Consider the following 24,069-nt stretch of genomic DNA (forward strand, 5'->3'; position numbering starts at 1 on the left):
CTGCATTGCAAATTCCAGATCACAACTTAAAACATAGAACATGATGTTCACACCAATTTCCATATTTGAAATTTTCAAGTAGCTTACATCTCAGATATATCAATACAATATTTTATAGGCTGAAACAACAAGGACCCAGGTTAAAGTGAAGTCCATTGGGGAAACACTCCAATGTTTGGAGTTAATCTTCGCACAAAAGAAAAAGCTTTGTAGCCCACAACATCAAAATAGGAATTCTTCAGAGCAGTATCTTCACTTAACCATCTTCAGCCGCTTTCTTAATGACAAAGGCCATGAATGGAGTTTATGTGGATGAAATTAAGTGCTATTCCTTTCCCAACTCTTGAGAAAATGAAGCAGTACATGCTCAGTTGCAGAAAAGTTAATCATGGCCTGATTATAAGCACAAAACGTTCATATAAAACATGTCAATGATCATTTCCAAGAAAGTTTGACCACCTATAATTCCACTGAATATTTAAGACAAGCTCATCACTATTAGTGTGGGGGTTGCCACTGATCAGAAAATCAAATACCAGTCACAGAAACACAAATAAATAGCAGATGTTGTATATATTACAATGAACAGGTGCTGCAGTCACAATGAAGGGAATGTAATGCTTAGAAAATGTGTTACTTCATTCCAAACTTAAGCATTTCCAAAATCTGCATAATCTATAACCATGGTCAACAGAATCAAATACAGGTGCACATTCCTTTATCCAAAATTCTTAAATCCAAAAAGCTCCGAAAACCGAAGTTTTTCGCCAACAACTGACATCATTCAGGTGTGACGTGGCAACACTAGCAGAGACTGCCAGACGTCAGTTGTGGCTCGGCGCTCGTACTGGTTACACGTGCATTTGCTGTTCGCTGATATTTTGTGTTCACTGTTGACTTTCTGTTTAATTTCACTGTGAAAATGTCAAAAAGAGCTGCAGATACCCCTATGGGTAACAATGAGAAAAAGAGAAGGAAGCGTCTACCATTATCAATAACACAGAAAGTGGAGTTATTGCAGAAGCTTGATCGTGGTGTGTCTGTGCGGCATCTTACTGAAGAAAATAGTGTCAGAACTACCACTGTATATGACTTAAATAAACAGAAAGATAAGTTACTGAAGTTTTATAGTGACAGTGACAGTGATGCTCTACATTTATTCCAATAAGTCATTTACCATGTGTTTGATTTGGTTCATTTGAAGCTGTATATTTTTTATGTTTTATTGAATGTTTTTGTTGGAATTAAAACTTTTTCTTGTCATTATTCCCTAAACAATACAGTATAACTATTTACATAGTATTTACATTGTATTAGGTATTATAAGTAATCTAGAGATGATTTAAAGTATACAGGAGGATGTATGTAGGTTTGGTGTGCCGCCGGATCCTAAAGTCCACCACACTGAGACAGGTTAAATAAGGGACTTGAGCATACGTGTTTTCTGGTATGGGGGGGGGCGGGGGGTCCGAAATCCAAAAAATTCTGAATTCTGAAATGCAACTGGCCCCAAGGATTTCGGATAAGGGATTGTGGACCTATATATAAGAACACCATTTCCTTCTGTTACGTACCCCGTAACTGGGTTGCCAAACCAGCAGAAATGGATCACTCAGTTGGAGTCTGGATTACTAGAACTAAGAAAGTTTTATTAAAGAAACAAGTAACACAGTAATCGAAAGGATAATAAATGCAACAGTTCAGCAATAATAAACACACATGTGCAGAGAATTAAGATAACAGCATCAATCAAGCTCTATCGTTGTCTAGGGGTAAATGACAAATTTCAAAGTGACACAAGGTTCAGTCCAATTTAGTTCAGTTCGCAGTAATCGTTGCCATGGTGATGGACAGGGTGGGGGGAGGGAGAGAGAGAACGAGAACGACTGATCATTCAGAACGGCTTCACTCACAGACCGGCGATATTGCTCACAAGCAGTTTTCGGGCGGGTCCTTTGTGATGTCACCTGAGGTCACCGACTGTGACCCCTCCTCCAGATGCGGTCGATCCTCTGCAGTGAACCCGGCACCCAAGGGCGGACACACACCGGGTTCCCGCTGATCGTACCTTTCCACCCTGTGCGTTTATGGCCCGGTACTTCCCACCGACTTGTGGGAGGCGCACCGCTTCCAGGGTCTCTTTACCTTGGGTGTCGTTTGTGTCCTGCCTTAGCGAACCTGTCCCTTTTTATCCCCCTGCTGGGGTATCGCCTGTCCATCACTTCAAACAGTTCAGGGTTCAAAGGGGGAGCCGCTCTTGACAATACCCAGACTGATGGCTCCTTCATTAACACCTCCAAATGCTGCTTCATTGTTCCTTATCTCTCCCTCCCCTGAGGACAGGTGGCAGACCAACTGCTGATGCCACTGTTGCAAGCCCAGGCCAGCAAACATCTTAATTTATGTGTATTCTCGTCACACTTCCAACTTATGCACTATCCTGACAGGGATCTTATTAGTCGATTACTGTAATTGTATCAGATTCCTGGAGCTTCTTACTTATCTGTTGAAATATATTTGAAATTTTGAGATTTTTATGTATTGAATTCTGTAATGTAACAAAATGGAACCTGTAAAATCCCATAGCACTTCACTATATGTTGGTGCGTGACAGGAGCCATGTAATGTCCTTGATCATTGTGCATTGTGTAACTAAGGGAAGGTTGATCTACTGCTGGCTTTGGGAAGTACAGCTTATTGAAGCGGAGCATCTGCCTGCAGAACAGATAACAGCCAAAGCATAGCCTAAGAACTTGTATAGAAAACAAACTTTGTAAGCTTCAAGTCAAAAGCAACCTCCAGACATTGAGTGGAGATACTTCTCATTATTGCTAGCAATAAAATGTCTCTGAATAGATCCACCGTGTTTTTCAGTTCTTTATTATAAGACCTAGCAAAAGGTATGTGACACAACTCACTTTTATCTTCTCAAAGACGATTAGTTACAGACAGAAATGGTGATTTTGCTGACAATGTCCATTTCTTAGATGAATAAAGAGTTTTCCTTCTTCTTTAGGTTTTACAACCAACACACGAGCAGCATCAACCACACTTTGCACTGGATTGGTTTTCAGTATACATCATTAAGAACAAAGTCAATACAGCTTATCTATAAATGAATACAGGCAACCCCTGCATTATGGTCTTTTCAATAATACAAATTTCCTTTGCAGAATTCACAAATCACCAGCAGAAAATTTGAGATACAGTATAGAATTTGTTCTCACGTTATTTGTGAATAAAGTAAACAAATACAAAAATTTTTCCAACTAATGTTTGATGTCTGTACAGATGAAACATTTTTGTTTTACGGATCATTTTCTCAGAAGGCAACACACCTACAACCTGAGCCCTGTAATACATCATGCTTGAAGCCACCTGGAAAATCTCTACAACAAACTCTTAATTTTTCAGATATTTGCAATGAACTCTCATTTTTTGGAAAACTACCCAAAGATCAAACTTTAGTGCATGGATTTATAATTTCTGGATAAGTAACATGCCAAAGCACTGTTTCTATCATTAGTATCTAAATATAAAACCATATTATGCAAGTGTTTGTGAGTACACAGTGTGCGTTATGTATGCTGACAAGGTACATCACTAACTTTTTATAGATTTCTTGGCCTCACTAATTATTTTATCAGTCAGCAATTTAAGAACTATTTGCAACTAAAGAAAACAAAAATAAATTGCACTGCTATAGAAATAGTTAAAACAGGTTGATGTAATAATATTGTTATATTATTAACCTTATCAACTTTGGATTGCCACAAATATACAGCTTTAAAGATTTTACATTTTTTGTGTAAGCTTAGCATCACCTCTAATATTATCTGTACTCTGCAAATAACAATCTATAATATAAACTCTGGAAGTTTTATAAAGCTTTGGTAAACTTCAGTTTACAAAACTGTCCATTAGAAGTTATCCTATTTACATGTACTGTGAAATATTTACATTATCGGTTCAATTCCAGGACCTGAAATAAGAATTCCAGCAATATTCATACTAATTTTTGCTGGACAACTGGGGGGAAAAAGAAAGTCTTTGAGGTTAGCCAATCATGACAATTTATTTTCTGGTCCTGCACCTTCCAATGTTACTCTGAACCCCATCACAGCCAGCACATTTCTGTTAATAAAACATGAGAAGTACACAAAAACTTGGTGCAGCACTTCCAAATAGTGTCAGAAGCACCATTACATAGAAATGTTAAATCATTTGAGTGAAATTATGCAATATCAACAACCTGTATTGTTAACTCCATTTTATTCATGTGCTGGCTAACCTGAATATCTCAGCATTTGCTATATTCTGATTTTTATTGTTATTGATACTCAGAATTCATATTTAACACTGCTCATTTGAAGGCAGATAACTGGACACAGATCCAGGACTGAACACAAGAGATTCTGCAGATGTTGGAAATCTTGAGCAACATACAGAAGACACCGTAACAACTCTGCAAGTCAAGCAACATCTATGAAGAGGAATACACAATTGACATTTTGGGCCAAGACCCTTCATGAGGACTGGAAAGGAAGGGGAAGATGGCAGGTGATGTGAAACTAGATGAGGGAGAAGGTGGATGGGTGGGGGAGGGGGATGAAGTAAGAAGTTGGGAGGCAATATGTGGAAGAGGTAAGGGGCTGGTGAAGAAGGAATATAATGGGAGAGTACAGTGAATCATGGAAGAAGGGGAAGGAGGAGGGGAACCAGAGGGAGGTGATGGACAGGGAAGGAAGAGAGGAATGAGAAGGGAGTCAGAATGGAGAAATGGGAAAAGAGAGAAGGGGTGAGAATTGATTCCAAGATAGAATATGGGAATAAATTTGTTTTTACTGTGCAATATTTCTCCCTGCATAAGTAAATATAAAGGAAACTTAGAAAATACACTAATAATGATTTATACTCCCAATATCTAGTTTGCAAAACTGCCAGTGCAGCAGTTACAACTTAGTAAAATGATCATTTACCAAGAGATTATGAACAAAAGTTTAAAATCCTTCTTGCTCAGGTCAAGCTAAAACAGACTAAAAATAAATGTTCAGCTTAGTTTAAGGGACTGACATGGTCTTCAAAGTGTGTCAGAGATTCCATTACACTTATGTGTTGAGTTACAAAACAATACTGACTACACTTAATTGGCTGTAAAGCACTTTACTAAATTTAAAGTGTACAACTATGAATTCTGCATCCACCATCCCTTTAAAAATAGAGGTTATATGGTATTCACCTTATTTAAAAACAGATCAACTCTTAGTTGTGATCAGAGGTACACATCACAAATATTACCACCTGTGAATCATACATCAGAATCAGATTTAATATCATCAGCGTATGTCATGAAATTTGTTAACTTAATGGCACAGTGCAATGAAATACATGATAAATAGAGAAAAAAAACTGAGTTACGTTAAATATAATCAAGAGTAAATTTGCAGTTACGTTAAATATAATCGAGTAAATCTGCAGATGTTGGAAATCCAAGCAAAGCACACAAGCCACCTCCACCTGAAACGTCAACTATACTCTTTTCCATGGATCTGCCTGGACTGCTAAGTTCCTCTAGCATTTTCTGTGTGTGTTGCTTACACCAAGTATATACATGTCTATTAAGTAGTTAAGTTAAAATAAGCAGTACAAAATGACAGAAATAAAGTAGTAGTGAGGTCGTGTTAGTGGGTTCAGTGTTCATTTAGAAATTGGATGGCAGAGGGGAAGAAGCTGATCTTGAATCACTGAGTACGTGCCTTCAGGCTGTATCTGACTTCCCAACAGCAACAATGTAAAGAGGGCATGTCCTAGGTGATGAACACTGCCTTCCTATAAGGCACCACTCTTGAAGATGTCTTGGATACTACGACGGAGGCTGATACCCATGATAGAGCTGACTAACTTTACAAGTTTCTACAACTTATTTCGATCTTGTGCAGTATTCAACACTCCCCATACCAGAATGTACCCCACTAACAGAACGAACAATCACTATTAAATTCACAGTCAGAAAACTGAGAAGTTAAGATTTTTTTTAAAAACACCTTAAAAGGTGAAAAGATTGGAACATGTACATTTTGGTAGATCAATGTGGTTTGCTTGGAGATTAGAGCAATGTTGACACTTGCTGTTAACCTCAAAAGAAAATAAACCACATTGATCTAGCAATCTGTAACAGGGGATGGAGTAAGAGCAGCTATCGTCAGGTAAAGCTCAGAATGATCCCTGAATCTAGCAAGTATTGTCATCAAGCTGGGTGAGCACCTAAACAGATAAAATTCCCATAAACAGAAAAAAAATCTAAAAATGCATATATTTTAACTATTTAAAATTTTATGCACAAAATAAAAGTTGAAACCCACGCAGTGAAAGGTAAAACAATTTAAAAGATTAGAATGCATCGCATGTTAAAATGAAGAATTGCAACCTGCATACATATCTGTAAATATCCAGTTCCAATGGTTCTGTACGTGCTTATTTAATGTGATCAGTCCCAGCCTTTTTGAAGTCGGTAAATGGCAGAATCTCAGTAATTAGTAAACGTTAGTATACCTGGGCTTGAGCCTCTTAAAGGCACAGAAGCCACTCTGAAAACAGGCATGTAGAAAAATAAACACAAGAGATTCTGAAAATTGATGCTGGAAAGCAAAAATGTTAAGAGTTCCCACCCAGTGTTGCACTTTACTGCTCCTTGTGCATATAGAATTCATTTCACTCTTGTATCTCATTTTTAGTTCTTACCAATTAAATGCTCAGAGGATCTTGAGACTTTACCACAAACATCATGCTCTAGCTACCACCTGCAACCTGCGTGCTAAACCACAGCCCACACTGAACACTGTTTGCTTGAAGCTGTAATGGAAGCAAAGGATCAGAACATATTCTAGGCAAGCACTAATTAAGGCAGTCATGTTCTGATTGATGTAGCTGTGCTAGGGTCAGATGTAAAGAAAAGCAATATGTAACCTCCTCACCAGATTCCCACCAACCTATCTTTCTGCAAATAAATGTACCCATGATAGCATTAAACTGACAAATGTACTCATTGTGAAGTAGGTGTCATTTCTACCGTAACAGCACATATGTTAATACATAGTATAGTATGAACAAATTACTTAAGTGGGATAGTCTTCAAACACTTAAACCAGCATGCAAGAACATTCATGATGCACTGTGCCACAAGGTGAAAAGTGGTAACTGATACAATCTGAAACTTCATAGTCCAGTGTACCTCAGCTAGCAGACTGATCCAGTTTTCAGTGTGGAATGAACAAGCAACTGCCAAGGACAGCTTCAGAAACAAATCTACTACCAAACAGAACCACTTATATGTTAAGCATCAAAAGTAGGTTACAGACAGCTCTCTAGCTCCAAAACCAAAAGATCATTGCAAAACTCTATACCATGCACATCTAGATGACAATTACTATGGACACCACAGAATAGGAAGATCCACTTTGATAAACCACCTTCAACCACAGAGTAACACAAGACACACAATGGTGTGATGTTTGTGAATCTCTAACTCCAAAACTGCAAAGTGAACAATCCTACCTGACCTCCAGTATCCAACCAAATGACTATTACTATGATGCAGAGAAACTAAATCCACTGAACAATAAAATATGTCAAAGCCTAAGAATACAGATAGTACTGTTGACCCAACTGCTCTGCAAGTTTTGCTTTGTATAACAAAAACATGGGAATAGCCCATGTGACCTACCCACAGGAAAATAGTATACATCCATTGATGCCAATTAACATCCATCACCTCCTCAGTAATAATGAAGGAAAGCATTCATTTCACCATCAAGTTAACCTACATTCACTAATAATTTACTCACTAATAACTTTCACACAAAAGACTCAATTCATTCCTGCAAAACCTGTAGGCAAGTCAAGATTCAGATATGGATACAAGCCAAACACTGAAAAAAAAAGAGAAGTAACAGTCTTCTTCGTGAACTTGGCATCTACTCAAGGGGGTCATCAACCAAACTTAAGTTAATAAGGACCAAAGGAAAACATTCAACCCAAGTCCAGAACACAACAAACTGTACAAATGCAAATATAAATAAGTAGCGATAAATAATGAGAGCATGAGATAATGAGATAAAAGGTCCTTAAAGTGGGATCATTGGTTGTAGGAACATCTCAATGATGGGGCAAGTGAGTGTAGTTCTCCCCTTTTGTTCAAGAGCCTGGTGGCTGAGGGGTAGTAACTGTTTCTGAACCTGGTGGTGCGAGTCCTGGGGCTCTTGTACCTTCTACCTAATAGCAGTAGCGAGAAGAGAGCATGTGCCGGGAGGTGGGGTTCTCTGATGCTGGATGCTGCCTTCCTCTGACAGTGATCAATGTAGATGTGCTCAAAGGTTAGAAGGCTTTACTTGTGATGTACTGGGCCAAATCCACTACTTTTTGTAGAACTTTCCATTCAAAGGCACTGGAGTCTCCATGCTGTCGCCTTCCAGTCGGCTTGACCTAATCTAATCCATCTCATTAACAACGCATTATCCCCCTCACAGAACTGCTACTCACTGGAAATTTTTTTTTGTTTTTCGCACCATTCTCTAACTCTAGAGGCTGCTGTGCGTGAAAATCCCAGAAGATCAGAAGTTTGAGATATTCAAACTACCCCTTCCATCATCAACAATCATTCAACAGTCACTTAGATCACATTTCTTCCCTGTTCTGATGCTTGGTCTGAGCAACTGAACCTCTTGACCATGTCTGCATGCTTTTATGCATTGAGTTATTTCCATTAATGAGGTGTATAGGTGTAGCTAATAAAATGGCCACTAAGCATAGATATGATTGAGCAGCTTCTAGAGAACTTTAGTATTCAATTCATCATTCTGCAAACATTTACAACTCCCCCCAAAAGAGAAATTAGCTATGTCTATGCATAGGAGGACCCAGATTCATACTTTATACTTTATTGTCATCAAACAATTGGTACTAGAACGTACAATCATCACAGTGATATTTGATTCTGTGCTTCCCACTCCCTGGATTACAAATATTAAATATTAAAAATAGTAAAAATTAGTAAATATTAAAAATTTAAATTATAAATCATAAATAGAAAATAGAAAAATGGAAAGTAAGGTAGTGCAAAAAATCCGAGCCGCAGGTCCGGATATTTGGAGGGTATGGCCCAGATTCGGGTCAGGATCCATTTAGCAGTCTTATCACAGTTGGAAAGAAGCTGTTCCCAAAACTGGCCATACGAGTCTTCAAGCTCCTGAGCCTTCTCCCAGAGGGAAAAGGGACAAAAAGTCTGTTGGCTGGGTGGGTCATGTCCTTGATTATCCTGGCAGCACTGCTCCAACAGCGTGCAGTGTAAAGTGAGTCCACGGATGGAAGATTGGTTTGTGTGATGTGTTGCGCCATGTTCACGATCTTCTGCAGCTTCTTTCGGTCTTAGACAGGACAACTTCCATACCAGGTTGTGATATACCCTAGAAGAATGCTTTCTATGGTGCACCTATAAAAATTAGTGAGGGTTTTAGGGGACAGGCCAAATTTCTTTAGTTTTCTTAGGAAGTAAAGGCGCTGGTGGGCCTTCTTGGCAGTGAACTCTGCTTGGTTGGACCCAGTCAGGTCATTTTTGATATTGACCCCAAGGAACTTAAAGCTTTTGACCTGTTCCACTTGCGCACCACCGACGTAAATTGGGTCGTGCGGTCTGCTACTCTTTCTGAAGTCATCAACCAATTCCTTCGTCTTGCTGACCTTCAGGGATAGGTTATTGCCTTCGCACCATGCCACCAGGTTCTTAATTTCCTCTCTGTACTCAAACTCATCATTACCCGAGATACGGCCTACAATTGTTGTGTCATCAGCAAACTTACATATTGAGTTTGATGGAAACTTTAAACATAGCATGAAAACAAGGAAATTCTTGTTATAGGAAATGGCTGCTTGGCTTATCTTATGTCAACATTTGTTCTTAAAATGTAGAAAACAAAGGGCAGAATGGGTGAATATCCTTACTAAACCTGTCCAAATTCATTCTTCCAACTATTTTATTCAAAGATGTAGAATTTAAAACATAACTGAAAAATAAACAATCCTCATGACATATTTTAGTTTTGAAATTATGTTGGCTTCAAATGAAGGTCATCTGAAAGTCCAGGATTAGGCATTAAACAAATGAAAGAAATTATGTAAAAATATAAAGCCCCAAATTAGACATGAACTTAGTAATATTGGCCCTTGCCTGTACCAATCAAATAATTATTTATTAACAGAATATTAAATGCCAAGACACTAAAACTACTGGAACAGCAGCTGCTAGGAATTCAACATAGCAATAATGTAACCTATCAAAACCAAGTACATAAACACATGGAAGCAAAGAGTGGGAATAAACGGGACCTTTTCAGAATGGCAGGCGGTGACTAGTGGGGTACCGCAAGGCTCAGTGCTGGGACCCCAGTTGTTTACAATATATATTAATGACTTGGATGAGGGAATTAAATACAGCATCTCCAAGTTTGCGGATGACACAAAGCTGGGTGGCAGTGTTGGCAGTGAGGAGGATGCTAAGAGGATGCAGGGTGACTTGGATAGGTTGGGTGAGTGGGCAAACTCATGGCAGATGCAATTTAATGTGGATAAATGTGAAGTTATCCACTTTGGTGGCAAAAATAGGAAAACAGATTATTATCTGAATGGTGGCCGATTAGGAAAAGGGGAGGTGCAACGAGACCTGGGTGTCATTATACACCAGTCATTGAAAGTGGGCATGCAGGTACAGCAGGCGGTGAAAAAGGCGAACGGTATGCTGGCATTTATAGCGAGAGGATTCGAGTACAGGAGCAGGGAGGTACTACTGCAGTTGTACAAGGCCTTGGTGAGACCACACCTGGATTATTGTGTGCAGTTCTGGTCCCCTAATCTGAGGAAAGACATCTTTGCCATAGAGGGAGTACAAAGAAGGTTCACCAGATTGATTCCTGGGATGGCAGGTCTTTCATATGAAGAAAGACTGGATGAACTGGGCTTGTACTCGTTGGAATTTAGAAGATTGAGGGGGGATCTGATTGAAACGTATAAGATCCTAAAGGGATTGGACAGGCTAGATGCGGGAAGATTGTTCCCGATGTTGGGGAGGTCTAGAACGAGGGGTCACAGTTTGAGGATAGAGGGGAAGCCTTTTAGGACCGAGGTTAGGAAAAACTTCTTCACACAGAGAGTGGTGAATCTGTGGAATTCTCTGCCACAGCAAACTGTTGAGGCCAGTTCATTAGCTATGTTTAAAAGGAAGTTAGATATGGCCCTTGTGGCTACAGGGGTCAGGGGGTATGGAGGGAAGGCTGGGTTCTGAGTTGGATGATCAGCCATGATCATAATAAATGGCGGTGCAGGCTCGAAGGGCCGAATGGCCTACTCCTGCACCTATTTTCTATGTTTCTATGTTTCTATGAGATGCAAAAAGGCAAGCATGCAACCTTAAAAACAGATTCCCCCTGATAACTGCATAGGAGAGCATTATATTGCTTGAATAGATGTACATCAATTTGATTTATACTCCTGCATTGTTCAGTTCTAGCTAATTGATCTAGCTGCTGTTCAACTGCCTTGAACCCATCATTCCATACGGAAATTCTTTCAGGGACTCAAATGTAATCATTACCATCTTTGAAAAATGTTATGTAAAATTGTTCATCAGTATTCTCATGAACTCATTGCACCCAAAGCACATGCCTTTCAATCTTTACACATTAGCGAAAGACCACATTGCTTATATCAGAAGCTCGTAGGGACATCGGCCAGGGGTAAACAAAACTGCATAACTATTACCTGCATGACTCACTTGGCATCTCTTGCTATTAAACTTCACTCTTGTATGACAGCAAAGAAACAATTTTCACTCAGCCAAAATCAACACAATGAATTATCCTGCTTGCAGGACCTTGCTGTTCTACAATGTTAACTCTGAAAAAGTAACAGTGTCTCAGTTTCAAATAATGTATCAAAATATTTTTCCACATACTTAAAACCTAGTTCAATTTATAATCATGCCATTTTTTTAAAATTATACTTGAAAAGCTCTTCAGAACATTACATGCACAGTTTAATCATCATATATAATTGTGGTGTGACAAACATTTATCTGCAGCACATAGTAAAGACATTAGTTTTGCAGTAAGGACTTAAGACTTCACAGTTTCAATACATCCATTCATTGTACACATTCCAAAAAAGTATGGGTAAATAGATTAATTGGTCACATTGGTGTAACTGGACAGCACAGGCTCATTGAGTCAGAAAGGGCCTGGTGCCATGCTGTATCTATAAATAAGAAAATAAACATTGAATTATAAAGATATTTTGGAACAGATAATATATACGTATATACACATATATAGTGGCATGCAAAAGTTTGGACACCCCTGTTCAAAATTTCTGTTACTGTGAATAGCTAAGCGAATAAAAGATGAACTGATTTCCAAAAGGCATAAAGTTAAAGATGGCACATTTCTTTAATATTTTAAGATTACTTTTTTATTTCCATCTTTTACAGTTTCAAAATAACAAAAAAGGAAAAGGGCCCAAAGCAAAAGTTTGGGCACCCTGCTTGGCCAGTACTTAGTAACACCCCCTTTGGCAAGTATCACAACTTGTAAACGTCTTTTGTAGCCAGCTAAGAGTCTTTCAATTCTTGTTTGGGGGATTTTCGCCCAATCTTCCTTGCAAAAGGCTTTTCGTTCTGTGAGATTCTTGGGCCATCTTGCATGCACTGTTCTTGAGGTCTATCCATAGATTTTCGATGATGTTTAGGTTAGGGGACTGTGAGGGCCATTGCAAAACCTTCAGTATGCACCTCTTGAGGTAGCCCATTGTGGATTTTGAGGTGTGTTTAGGATCATTATCCTGTTGTAGAAGCCATCCTCTTTTCATCTTCAGCTTTTTTTTTTACAGACGGTGTGATGTTTGCTTCCAGAATTTGCTGGTATTTAATTGAATTCATTCTTCCCTCTACCAGTGAAATGTTCCCCGTGCCACTGGCTGCAACACAAGCCCAAAGCATGATTGATCCAACCCCGTGCTTAACAGTTGGAGAGGGGTTCTTTTCATGAAATTCTGCACCCTTTTTTCTCCAAACATACCTTTGCTCATTGCGGCCAAAAAGTTCTATTTTAACTTCATCAGTCCACAGGATTTGTTTCCAAAATGCATCAGGCTTGTTTAGATGTTCCTTTGCAAATTTCTGATGCTGAATTTTGTGGTGAGGACGCAGGAAAGCTTTTCTTCCTTGAAGGTCATATCTGTGCAGGTGTCGCTGCACAGTAGAACAGTGCACCACCACTCCAGTCTGCTAAATCTTCCTGAAGGTCTTTTGCAGTCAAATGGGGGCTTTGATTTGCCTTTCTAGAAATCCTATGAGCAGTCCTCTCTGAAAGTTTTCTTGGTCTTCCAGACCTCAACTTGACCTCCACCATTCCTGTTAACTGCCATTTCTTCATTACATTAAGAACTAAAGAAATGGCTATCTGAAAACACTTTGCTATCTTCTTATAGCCTTCTCCTGCTTTGTGGGCATCATTTATTTTAATTTTCAGAGTGTTAGGCAGCTGCTTAGAGGAGCCCATGGCTGCTGATTGTTGGGACAAGGTTTGAGGAGTCAGGGTATTTATAAAGCTTTGAAATTTGCATCACCTGGCCTTTCCTAATGATGACTGTGAACAAGCCATAGCCCTAACAAGCTAATTAAGGTCTGAGACCTTGGTAAAAGTTATCTGAGAGCTCAAATCTCTTGGGGTGCCCAAACTTTTGCATGGTGCTCCTTTCCTCTTTTTCACTCTAAAATTGTACAAAACAAAAATAATACACTAATCTTGCTTAAAATGTTGAAAAGAATGTTTCATCTTTAACTTCGTGACATTTGGAAATCAGTTCATCTTCTATTCACTTAACTATTCACAGTAACAGAAATTTTGACCGGGGTGCCCAAACTTTTGCATGCCACTGTATATAATTGTACACACATGCACATATATACATACACACATACATGCTCACGCACACACACTATATGTACATACATATATAAGAAAGACAGGAAAATGAAACTGTAGCCAAGACTTTAATGAATGGCAGAGTGAAGATGTCTGATAGAGACAAATTAATAAGTTAGTGCAAACATAACTACAAAAAAAGGTACAGTTATTATAAACAATACTTGTTCTAAAAAGTATTTCACTCTCTTATTGCCTTTGAGGTGAGGCTAAGTTAGTATTAATATCATGGGCACTTAGAAAATCCTTCAACATTCAGTACTAGAAAGATGTGTCAAGGTCAAATCCGCAACTAATAATTTTATAAATAATCAGAGCAGTAAAAAGCAAAGGACAAACTGATGGTGACAATAATTTTAATACAGCCCAAGAAATTCAAGAAGCACTGCTTATGCGTACTGATCATCTATTCCATGTTATCTGTCTGAACTTAAACTTTATCCAGTGTTTCGTATTACTAGTGAATTTGCTTAAGCAGTGTAAACTGTCCAAGGAGAAATAATACGATGTCAAAATCTGACATTGAGCCACTTCTAAAGGTAGAGCTATGGTGAGATGGAAAAGTCTAAAGGGCCATCTAAAGCACAAGATCTAAGTAATTAAAGGACAATTGCCAATTCCAGAACAATTAAAATCAAGAAGCTGCAGGCAACCAAAATCAGGGATGCACACAAGAGAGTACCAGAGCAAGCTAAAGGCTTAATTCAATTAGCCACTTGCAGTGTATGTGTGTCAGGAACTGAATGCCATCACAGATCATAAGCTGAAACCAGGAGCAATCCCAGGCAATGAAACATTTCTACTGGATTAGCTCAATACCCTCTAGAGCCATTTTGGGCAGGCAAGCAAAGTTTCACCAAAACTCATCCCACCATCACTATTCTATCCCATACATATAGAGGCAGGAGTCAAATTTGCTTTCATGAAGATTAATTCTTGAAAAGTGGCCATCCCAGATGGAATTCCATGGACAGATTCTGAAATCATGTGCCAATTAACTGGCCATCATCTTTGTTGACATCCTCACCCACTCACTTCAAAAGACTATAGTCTACATCTGCTTCAAGAAATATCCATCACTATAGTCTCCAAAAGTAGTAAAAGCGTCTTGTCACAATGACGATTGACTAGTAAATCTAATATTAACCTTATGAAGTGCTTTGAGAAATTGGTAACAACCCACATCAGTGCCAGCTTCCATGACAATCTAGATTCCTTGCAATTTGCATAAAGGCAAACTAGAGCTATGGAGAGCATCATCGCCCATGCACTATTTTCAACTCTGGGCTCTGGATCACCTTAATAACAATACACGACAGGATGTTATTCGCCGATTACAGCTCAGCCTTCAATATCATATATACTTAATAAATTAATTGTTATTAGTCCTTGGCATGTGTGGGAAATGGCTTCTGGACTTTCTGAGCTGCAAATATCAATCATAGCATTTCATCTACCCCAAGTCTCAAAACTGTGGCTCTCTGGGGTTGGACGCTCAGTCTCCAGTTCATCTCTCCGTATACCCATGACTACATGGCCAAAAACAACATCAGCTCAATCTTCAAGTTCAATGATGACACTACTGTCATAGGCCGGATCAACAACTATGATGAAAGAACATGGAAGAAATTATAGTGTCAGAACAATGGCATAGCTCTTAATGTATGACTAAGAACCTAAGGAAGTGCAGGGGTGAGGACAACCCAGTCCTCCTCAATGCCACTGCTGTAGAAATAGCCAATAGTTTCAAGTTTCTAGGCATACGTAACACCACTTCTCCTGGTCCCTCCACACTGATCAAGAAAGCACATCAACACACGTACTTTTGTTGGTATCTGAGAAGATTCAGCTTGTCCACTAGGATTCTCTCAAACTTTCTGCAGCACGTTTGTAGAAGTATTCTGATTGATTACATCTCAGCTTAGCATGGCAACCGCTCTGCTGTGGACCTCTGAACCACTGCCGAGTGCATTGCATGCTCATTGGTTCCTTCCATCCAATCCATTTTCAAGGTGTGTTGGATCAGAAGGCTAATGGTACATCAATGATGCCTGTCACTGGCCACTCACCTTTCTCTCTGGAAGGCACAGCAGACTGAAAGCCCAAATGACCAGATTCAAAAACAGCTTTGTCCCCACCATCACCTGTCTGAACATCTTCCACATCTCTCTCCCAGTGATGCTGCCACACTCCTAAAACCTCAAATCTACTTTTTCCATAATTGTCACTGCAGCATCTCTTGTTGCATTATTCAGTCTGCATTACTGCACTTCGCACTACTCCTTTACTTTCCACTCATCACTGTATTATTATTACCATGTATACCATTTACTCTGAGCTTCACACGAGCAAAGAATTTCATTGTACTGTCATGTATTTTACAATAAAGTAACCTTAAGTGGACAAGGAGAGATCACATAGAAGTTTAGAGCTGGAGGAATTTACAAACATGGGGAAGGAATAGACAACTGAGATAAAGTTCTGGAGGATAGGCAAACCAAACCTGATGCAAAACTCAAGCAGAATTTTGCATGAGCTGACTTACAGAAATACAAAAGAGGGCCAATATATACTATAGTACGTATATACCACTAGCTACACCAAGACACAAGAGATCGCAAATGCTGGAAATCTAGAGTGATACACAAGAAAGTGGACCAATCACAAACGAGAAAAAAATCTACAGATGCTGGAAATCCAAGCAACACACACAAACTGCTGGAGGGACTCAGCAGGCCAAGCAGCATTTATGGAAAAGAGTACAGTCAATGTTTCGGGCCTGCTGAGTTCCTCCAGCATTTTGAGCGTGCTACAAGAAGGTGGAACTCAGCAGGTCAGGTGTCATCTGGGGAGGGAAGTAGACAGCTGACATTTTGGGTTTAGATAAAGGGCCTCAAGTCAAAGTTCACTATCTATTTGCCTCCACAGACCCTGCCTGAACTGCTGAGCTCCTCCAGCCCCTTGTGTGTTTCTAGCTACATCACTGTGATGCCCATGTTCAATACTTTTAATTCTCTTTTTATCCTTTCTTATTGAAGCCCATACTAAACTAACTCCCAGTCACAAAGACAGATACCTTGCAGTTACCTAAGATTCTACCCCAGGGCTCAGATGCTACTCCATTGTCCTCAAAACCATTAATACAATCAAAGCCACTGCAGAAAATCAGTGGTTAAAGTCATGGAATACATCACGTTCCATTTGCAGTAAGGCCAAGACTTCCATTTAACAATGAATTTATGCTGTGTCCAAAATATAACATCAGGAAACAAAAAAATCATTAGCAATTATTTTTAATTACCTCTCTGAAAACTTGCATCCAATAGCAAAAAAAATAAGTGAAACAGAATGGAGGGAAAGAGCTATCGATACACTTGTGGATAGGTAGCACATGTTCTCCAAATATCTTGACCTGGGACAGTTCCCTTTCCTAACATCCTGACCAAAAGGCTGCAGTCAGTAAAGACAGACAGCAACACCTCTGCCACAATTATCCTCAACACAAGATTGCATCCTCAGCCCCCAGCTTACTCCCTGTACATCACGACTGCATGGCTAGATTCTGCTCTAATTTCATCTTTAAGTTTGAAGACGGCACACTGTTATGCAGCAAATCTTGAAAAGGATAAGTCAGAGTACAAGAAGGAGGAAAGTGGCTTGGTGTCATGACAACAAACTTTCCCCTCAATATCAGCAAAACAAAAGAACTGGTTGTTGACTAGAGGAAAGGGAGAGGGGGTGGGTGTGCACTGCAACCCTGCTGTCTACATCCAAGAGTGCTCAGGTTCTGAGTGTTGACAGCTTCAAGTTCCTAGGAGTGAATATCATCAACAGCCTGCCTTGGGCCAACCACAATGCCATGACCAAAATGGCACACCAGCATCTCTAATTCCTGAAGAGGCTAAAGATATTTGGTATGTCCTCTTTAATCCTCACCAATTTTTATCAATGCACTATACAAAACATCTTATCTGCATGGATCATGATAATTGCTCTGTCCCAGACACAGCACATCACAGAAACCAGCCTCCCATCCATGGGCTCTGTTCAAACTTCTCAATAGCTCAGTGAAGCAGCAACACAATCAAAGACCCCACCCATACCAAACATTCTCTCTTCTCCCCCACCTCCCTCAGGCAGAAGATACAAATAGCTGAACACATGCACCACCAGACTCAAGGACAGTTTTCACTGTTGCAAGGCCAGTGAATGGTCCTCAATACAATAAGATAGACTCTTAACTTGACAATCTACCTCATAATGGCCTTGTACCTTATTGACAGCCTGCACTTTCTCTGTAACACTTTATTCAGCATTGTGTTATCGTAGTTTCCTTGGACCACATCAATGCACTGATATGATAGAATGATTTGTATTCATGGCAGCAAAACTAAGTTTTTCCATTGTATCCCAGAATGTGACAATAAACCAAATGTACAATCTTACTCAAAATCTATGGTGTACCAATTTTGTGTGAAACAGACATTAATCTTTACCACAATTCATTTAACTAAACCAAAATTAAAAGTAAATTTCTTCTAATGTTCACTTTTATGTGCTGAATTAGATGAAGATTACAGAAGTCTGCTTGTCTTTGTCTTCCAAAAAGCACCACAGTAGCACGACACTATTACATTCTGGGGCACCTGAGTTCGGAGTTTAATCTCAGCATCTACTGTAAGGAGTCTATACATCCTCCCTGTGGAATGTGTGGGTTTTCCCCAGGTACTCTAGTTTCCTCCCATAGTTCAGACATACCGGATAGACAAATTGGTCATTGTAAATTACCCCGTGTTTAGGTTAGGATTAAATTGGGGTTTGAGGGGATGGTGGTGCTTGAAAGGCCAGAAGGGCCTACTCCACGATGTTTCACTAAATAAATAAAAACATAACACCTGATGAAGACAAGAAAAATTTACCTAGTGGATAATAAACCTGTAATCTATCATCCCATGTCAGCCCACTGAAAAATATCTGGAGATTTCTTCTGGGGGAGTAGTATAAACACAGACATCGCATAGGTTCGCACATGAACTATATTTTCACAATAGCCAACTCACACTAGTTCAATATATGTCACCTCAACAATAAGTTTATAATTTAGTGTACATGAAGCCTAATGATCTGCACTTTGTCACAAGTATATATACCTATTGCTTTTTTCATCATTTTAACAGCTTAGCAACTTCAAAGTACAGACACAATCCAGTAACAACCAAGAAATATCACTGAATTTCTATAAGTGACCTGACAAACAGAATAACTTATGCACCATTCAACACAAAGATTACCCTGATGCTTAGTTGCGGCAACTCACCAATGATATCAAAAGATCACTAGAGGTTCAGGACAAATACCAAAACAGGTATAGTTAAAAAGAGGCGCAGTCGACGTTTCAGGCCGAGACCCTTCGTCAGGACGAAGGGTCTCGGCCTGAAACGTCGACTGCGCCTCTTCCTATAGATGCTGCCTGGCCTGCTGCGTTCACCAGCAACTTTGATGTATGTTGCTTGAATTTCCAGCATCTGCAGAATTCCTGTTGTTTATAGTTAAAAAGAGCTAATTACACATTTGCTTTGGAATTGTATTAAATCACAGATATTACTGTAATTAAGTATGAGTAAAAATCAAGATACAAGCTGAGCAACTCTTATCCAAAATTCCAAAAATCACTGAAATCCAAAAATTTTTTGAGCGCTGACATAATGTCATAAATGGAAAATTCCATGAGGTGCTGGGAAGACTCCAAGGGGATGCACAGGTCTTTGTGCACCAGACAGTTCTAACAAATTACCTCACATATGTAATGAAAAATAGAAAAACACTGCATAAAACAAAAAATGAAGATCGTGTATTGAAAGAATGGATTCAGTGTCGGTAAACACGTGTTGCTTCAACTGCTTAATGTGCTGCTGATCGTGAAACAAGCAAAGATCTGTCACAACAAACTGAAAATTGAGAATTGGGAGTATTCAGCAGACTGGTTGCAGAAATTTAAGAAAAGGCACAGCATTAAACTGTTAAAGATTTCTAATGATCGAGCATCTGATCACGAAGCAGCAGAGAAATTCAATAATCAGTTTACCAAGATCGTTGTTGATGAAAAGTTAACACACTGAACAGCTGCATCAGTACATATGTGTAATGGAGAACTGTAAGGCAAAGACTTTAGCACTTAAATTCAGTGTTGGAAATGATGACAATCCCAAGCTATCTCATTACATATTCCAAAATCCAAAAAAATCTGAAACACTTCCAGCTCCAAGCATTTCGGATAAGGGGTACTGAACCAGCACTTCAAAAAAAAAATTACTTGTATCCTACAAGGCATTCTCCAGCTCTAAACTCTGAGGAATGTACTGTACCAGGACCGAGGGCATTGGCTTTAGTATTTAAAGAGCTGAATGTAATACACCAACATCCTTGGCATTTTGCACAAAAGTAGATGTTTTTCAAAGTGGTTAGCATTCACATTCCATTAACCATGCCTAAGAAAGATTTAAATAGCTTGTTTCATTGTCAGAACATGTCCCAAAATTGAATGACAGGTAATAGATTCAGTGTGGCAGTCGCTTGGCAGCTTGGGAGTTTTACACTTGAGATCTCAAGTGAGTAAGTAATTTTGAGAAAATCTGGTAGATTTCTATTTGTTCACATACAGTAAAAACATAACTGGAGGTCTTGCTGCAGCAAAAGGAATGCTGACATGAAGGATAAACACCTCCCACACATGAAGCCTCTAAAAGCACAAAGATCATAAAATATAAACAGTAAAAAAAAAGGCTCTACCGCTGAATGAAGAACAGTCTTAGTGGGTAAAGTGGTTGATCACATAGACGACTTCAAAAATAATGCACCATGATCACAATATTGTACCAATGACAATGAGAACGTTCACGCTATTGCATGGAAAAGAGTCAGATTTGACCTGTTGGGTAGTTGGACAGTAAAGTAGAACATCGAAAGAAAATGGAAGTTGGTAATAGATCAAAAATATGTGCAAAGGAATTGAAAATGGGTTAATTATGGTGTTTTATATAAGTAAATGGGTTGATGAGTGAAAAGATAGAAACATCAATGAGTGGTCAAGACATTTAGCTGAGTTTGTCAGGAAGTAAAGATCAGCTACACTGAGATGGTCTGCCAGAGAGAAAGAAACAAGACTTCAACACAATAAGATGCAGATATAGAGCTTTACAATCAAAGTGGGAGGGATTACAAGGGCTGGATTTTGGAAGGTGCTAAACAAATCATTTTCAACGATGTCAAAAATAAACAATTTCTTCAAATTTATTAGAGAAAAAGGTAGAGTACACAGCAACGTGGTAGGTAGTTTTATAGAAAATAAATTTAGGAATATTTTCAAAGTAAAGATGAAGTAGAAGACAGTTTTGTAGAACAGCTGGTGCTGATGGTGATTTTTTATTTAGTCACCTTAGATACGGATGACCAATTATGTGTCAGGTCCATTGACATGTACATCCAAGACCAGAAGTAAAACTGGGATGGAAGTCAGTGTAGGTTTACCGTGGGACAAGGACATTGAAAAATACCCTGAGAGCATACTACATCCTTTGACATATTAAATATTTTTGACTATCATGAAGGTAAGTTTGCTTCATTTTAAAATGGAAATCACTAAACAAGTGCAAAATGTCGAAAGGATTTTATACACACAGTCAACACTGATGTGTCTGCACATTTACTCCAATACACTGGAATTAATCAAGGAACACTCATGCAACCACATTCAAATAATGGGTTACTTAATTGCAGAACCTTTGTTATACCAAACTTTAACACTAATCACTTACCTCTCCTGAGTAACTATATTTGCCCTTCAATATCTGCCTGTACAATCGAGTGCGATTATCATCTTCAAAGGGCATGGTTCCACTTAATAAAATATAAGAAACCACACCCAATGCCCACATGTCAACAGAATTAGTGTAAGGCTTCCTCACAAGGATTTCAGGAGCAATATATTCTGGGGTGCCACAGGTTGTCTTCATGAGACAATCATCACCTTTCTTTCGAGTGCTGGCTAATCCAAAATCTGTAATCATAATTTTAGAATCAGCTCCTGGGTGATAGTACAGCAAGTTTTCAGGTTTCAGGTCTCTGTGCGTGATGCCTAGTATGTGCAAATATTTAACTCCATCAAGAACCATTTGCAACACTTTTGTGGCATCACGTTCAGTAAAAGAACCTTTGGCTATGATCCTATCGAAAAGTTCACCTCCAGTAGCAAGCTCCATTACCATATACACTCGCTCTTGAGTCTCAAATACTTCAATCAGTTGTATGACATTGGTATGCCTCACCCTCCGGAGGACATTAAGCTCAGACTCGCACACTTCCCTGCCTTCCTTGTACTTTGTCTCAATCAGTTTTATTGCATAAGGCTGTTTGGTGCTTTTGTGTTCCACTCTAACCACACGACTGAAACTCCCTCTACCTATCAGTGCTTTGATGTCATACTTCGCAGTCACTCTGGGATCAAATTTAGCACGATATTTAGCCACTTTATTCCTCCTAGGATCGTTTTGCTGGTCCCAATGGCCACTCTGTTGGTAAGCATTAGTTTGATGAGGCGGGGGTGCATCATTCTTGTTCCGATTCTTGATGGTATTGTCTTTAATAAAGTGCTTATATTTATCTACATTTTGGCCGGTGTATGGCTCCACAGTTTTGACGAGATCCAAATGAAAGTTTTTAGTTGGCTCGGGAAGCACTTTGCTTGTCCCGCAGCCCATTACTTTCTGCTGTTGCTGGACCAGGAAATCATTTCATCCCTTCATCATCATCCAGCTCCTTGTCTACCTGCACCTTGATTCTTCCTCTGCAACGACACAGTACGTGCTTCAAAACGCGTCCAATAACCATACTTGCAAACGAGTTCCCTGTAGAATAGAAACATTCTTTCAGGTTGGCATTTAAATTGGTTTCATAAAACGGTTTAAACAATGGCAGTGCATAAACTGGAGAAACCGATAAAGATCTCAATCCCTCGCCTACAACAGAGGGTTAAAGATCCAGGTGGTGAACCCTCATCTCCTACCATCAACTCCACCCCTTAGCCTATTGTTGGAACAGCCCCTTTCCAAGCCCCACCGCCTACCCTGCACAACCGAACCCAGGCCAATCTAACAGCCCAGACTGACACGGCCCCACACAGCTAAGTCCAGCCCTACTTCATTGTTCCAACAGCCCCTTCTCAAGACCACCGTCAGCCCTGACACGGCATAGACTAGACTAGACTAGCCCAGCCTAGCCTAGCCCGGCCCGGCCCCACACTATTCAGCCTAACGTCCCACAGACCCCCGCCCTGCCCACCTGACTCCGCCGAAAACCCTTCTCGCAAACGCAACCGGCCGCTCTCGCTATTGCGGTCACCGCCAGCGCCAGACGCGACATCCCACACTCGGCGCCCGGGCCTCAGCGTCGCTCGGTGGCTCGCACGGAAAACCGAGCGCCGTCGCGAACTTTCCTTGAACTCAGGCGCCGCGCTGACCAACGTCACTTCCCGTCAGGCACCGGCCAGACTGAGCCGCGTGCCCGCGGGCGGGTCGCGAGAACGCGCTTCTCTGCGGCGGATTCGCTCGTCCTCGTCGGTCGTCAGGGTGGATGATTCTGCTGGTCTTGCAAAAACAAAACATGCACGTCAAGCCAGAAAAACAGAACAAGAAAGATCATTTTAAATTGCTTAGTGTTTTTTAATATATCATTTGCAAATGTTTTACGTGAGAGGTAAAAATGTGTGATTGGTTGTGAGAAGAAAAATCTGAGAATACTTGCAAACAATGCAATCAGTTAAAAAAAACGGATTTGAAAAGTGGCAAACTTGCAAACGCTGGCTTACACATCTTGACAGATTATTTAAAAGGCATCCATTAGTCTTGCAAGACCATGGATCTGTGCCTGGAAAGTCTTCACTCTCCAGGGCACAGGCCTGGGCAAGGTTGTATGAAAGACCAGCAGTTGCCCATGCTGCAAGTCTGCCCTCTCCACAACACCAATGTTGTCCAAGGGAAGGGCATTA

The 24,069-nt window shown here is 39.8% G+C and overlaps 1 protein-coding gene across 1 annotated transcript in view; it reads right to left on the reverse strand.

The window, feature by feature from the left end:
• The window catches only part of pskh1 (protein serine kinase H1), a 39,077-nt gene extending 15,534 nt beyond the window's left edge, over positions 1-23,543 (reverse strand). The window contains exons 1-2 of the mRNA XM_063066785.1: positions 23,364-23,543; positions 21,842-22,930 (exon numbers count right to left, since the gene is read on the reverse strand). Coding sequence (XP_062922855.1) covers positions 21,842-22,783 — 942 coding nt within the window. The 5' untranslated portion in view covers positions 22,784-22,930; positions 23,364-23,543. The remainder of the gene's footprint in view (positions 1-21,841; positions 22,931-23,363) is intronic.
• Between the last annotated feature and the right edge of the window lie 526 nt (positions 23,544-24,069).

Source organism: Mobula hypostoma, chromosome 14 (assembly GCF_963921235.1).
Source record: "Mobula hypostoma chromosome 14, sMobHyp1.1, whole genome shotgun sequence".
In the NCBI taxonomy this organism is placed as follows: Eukaryota; Metazoa; Chordata; class Chondrichthyes; order Myliobatiformes; family Myliobatidae; genus Mobula; species Mobula hypostoma.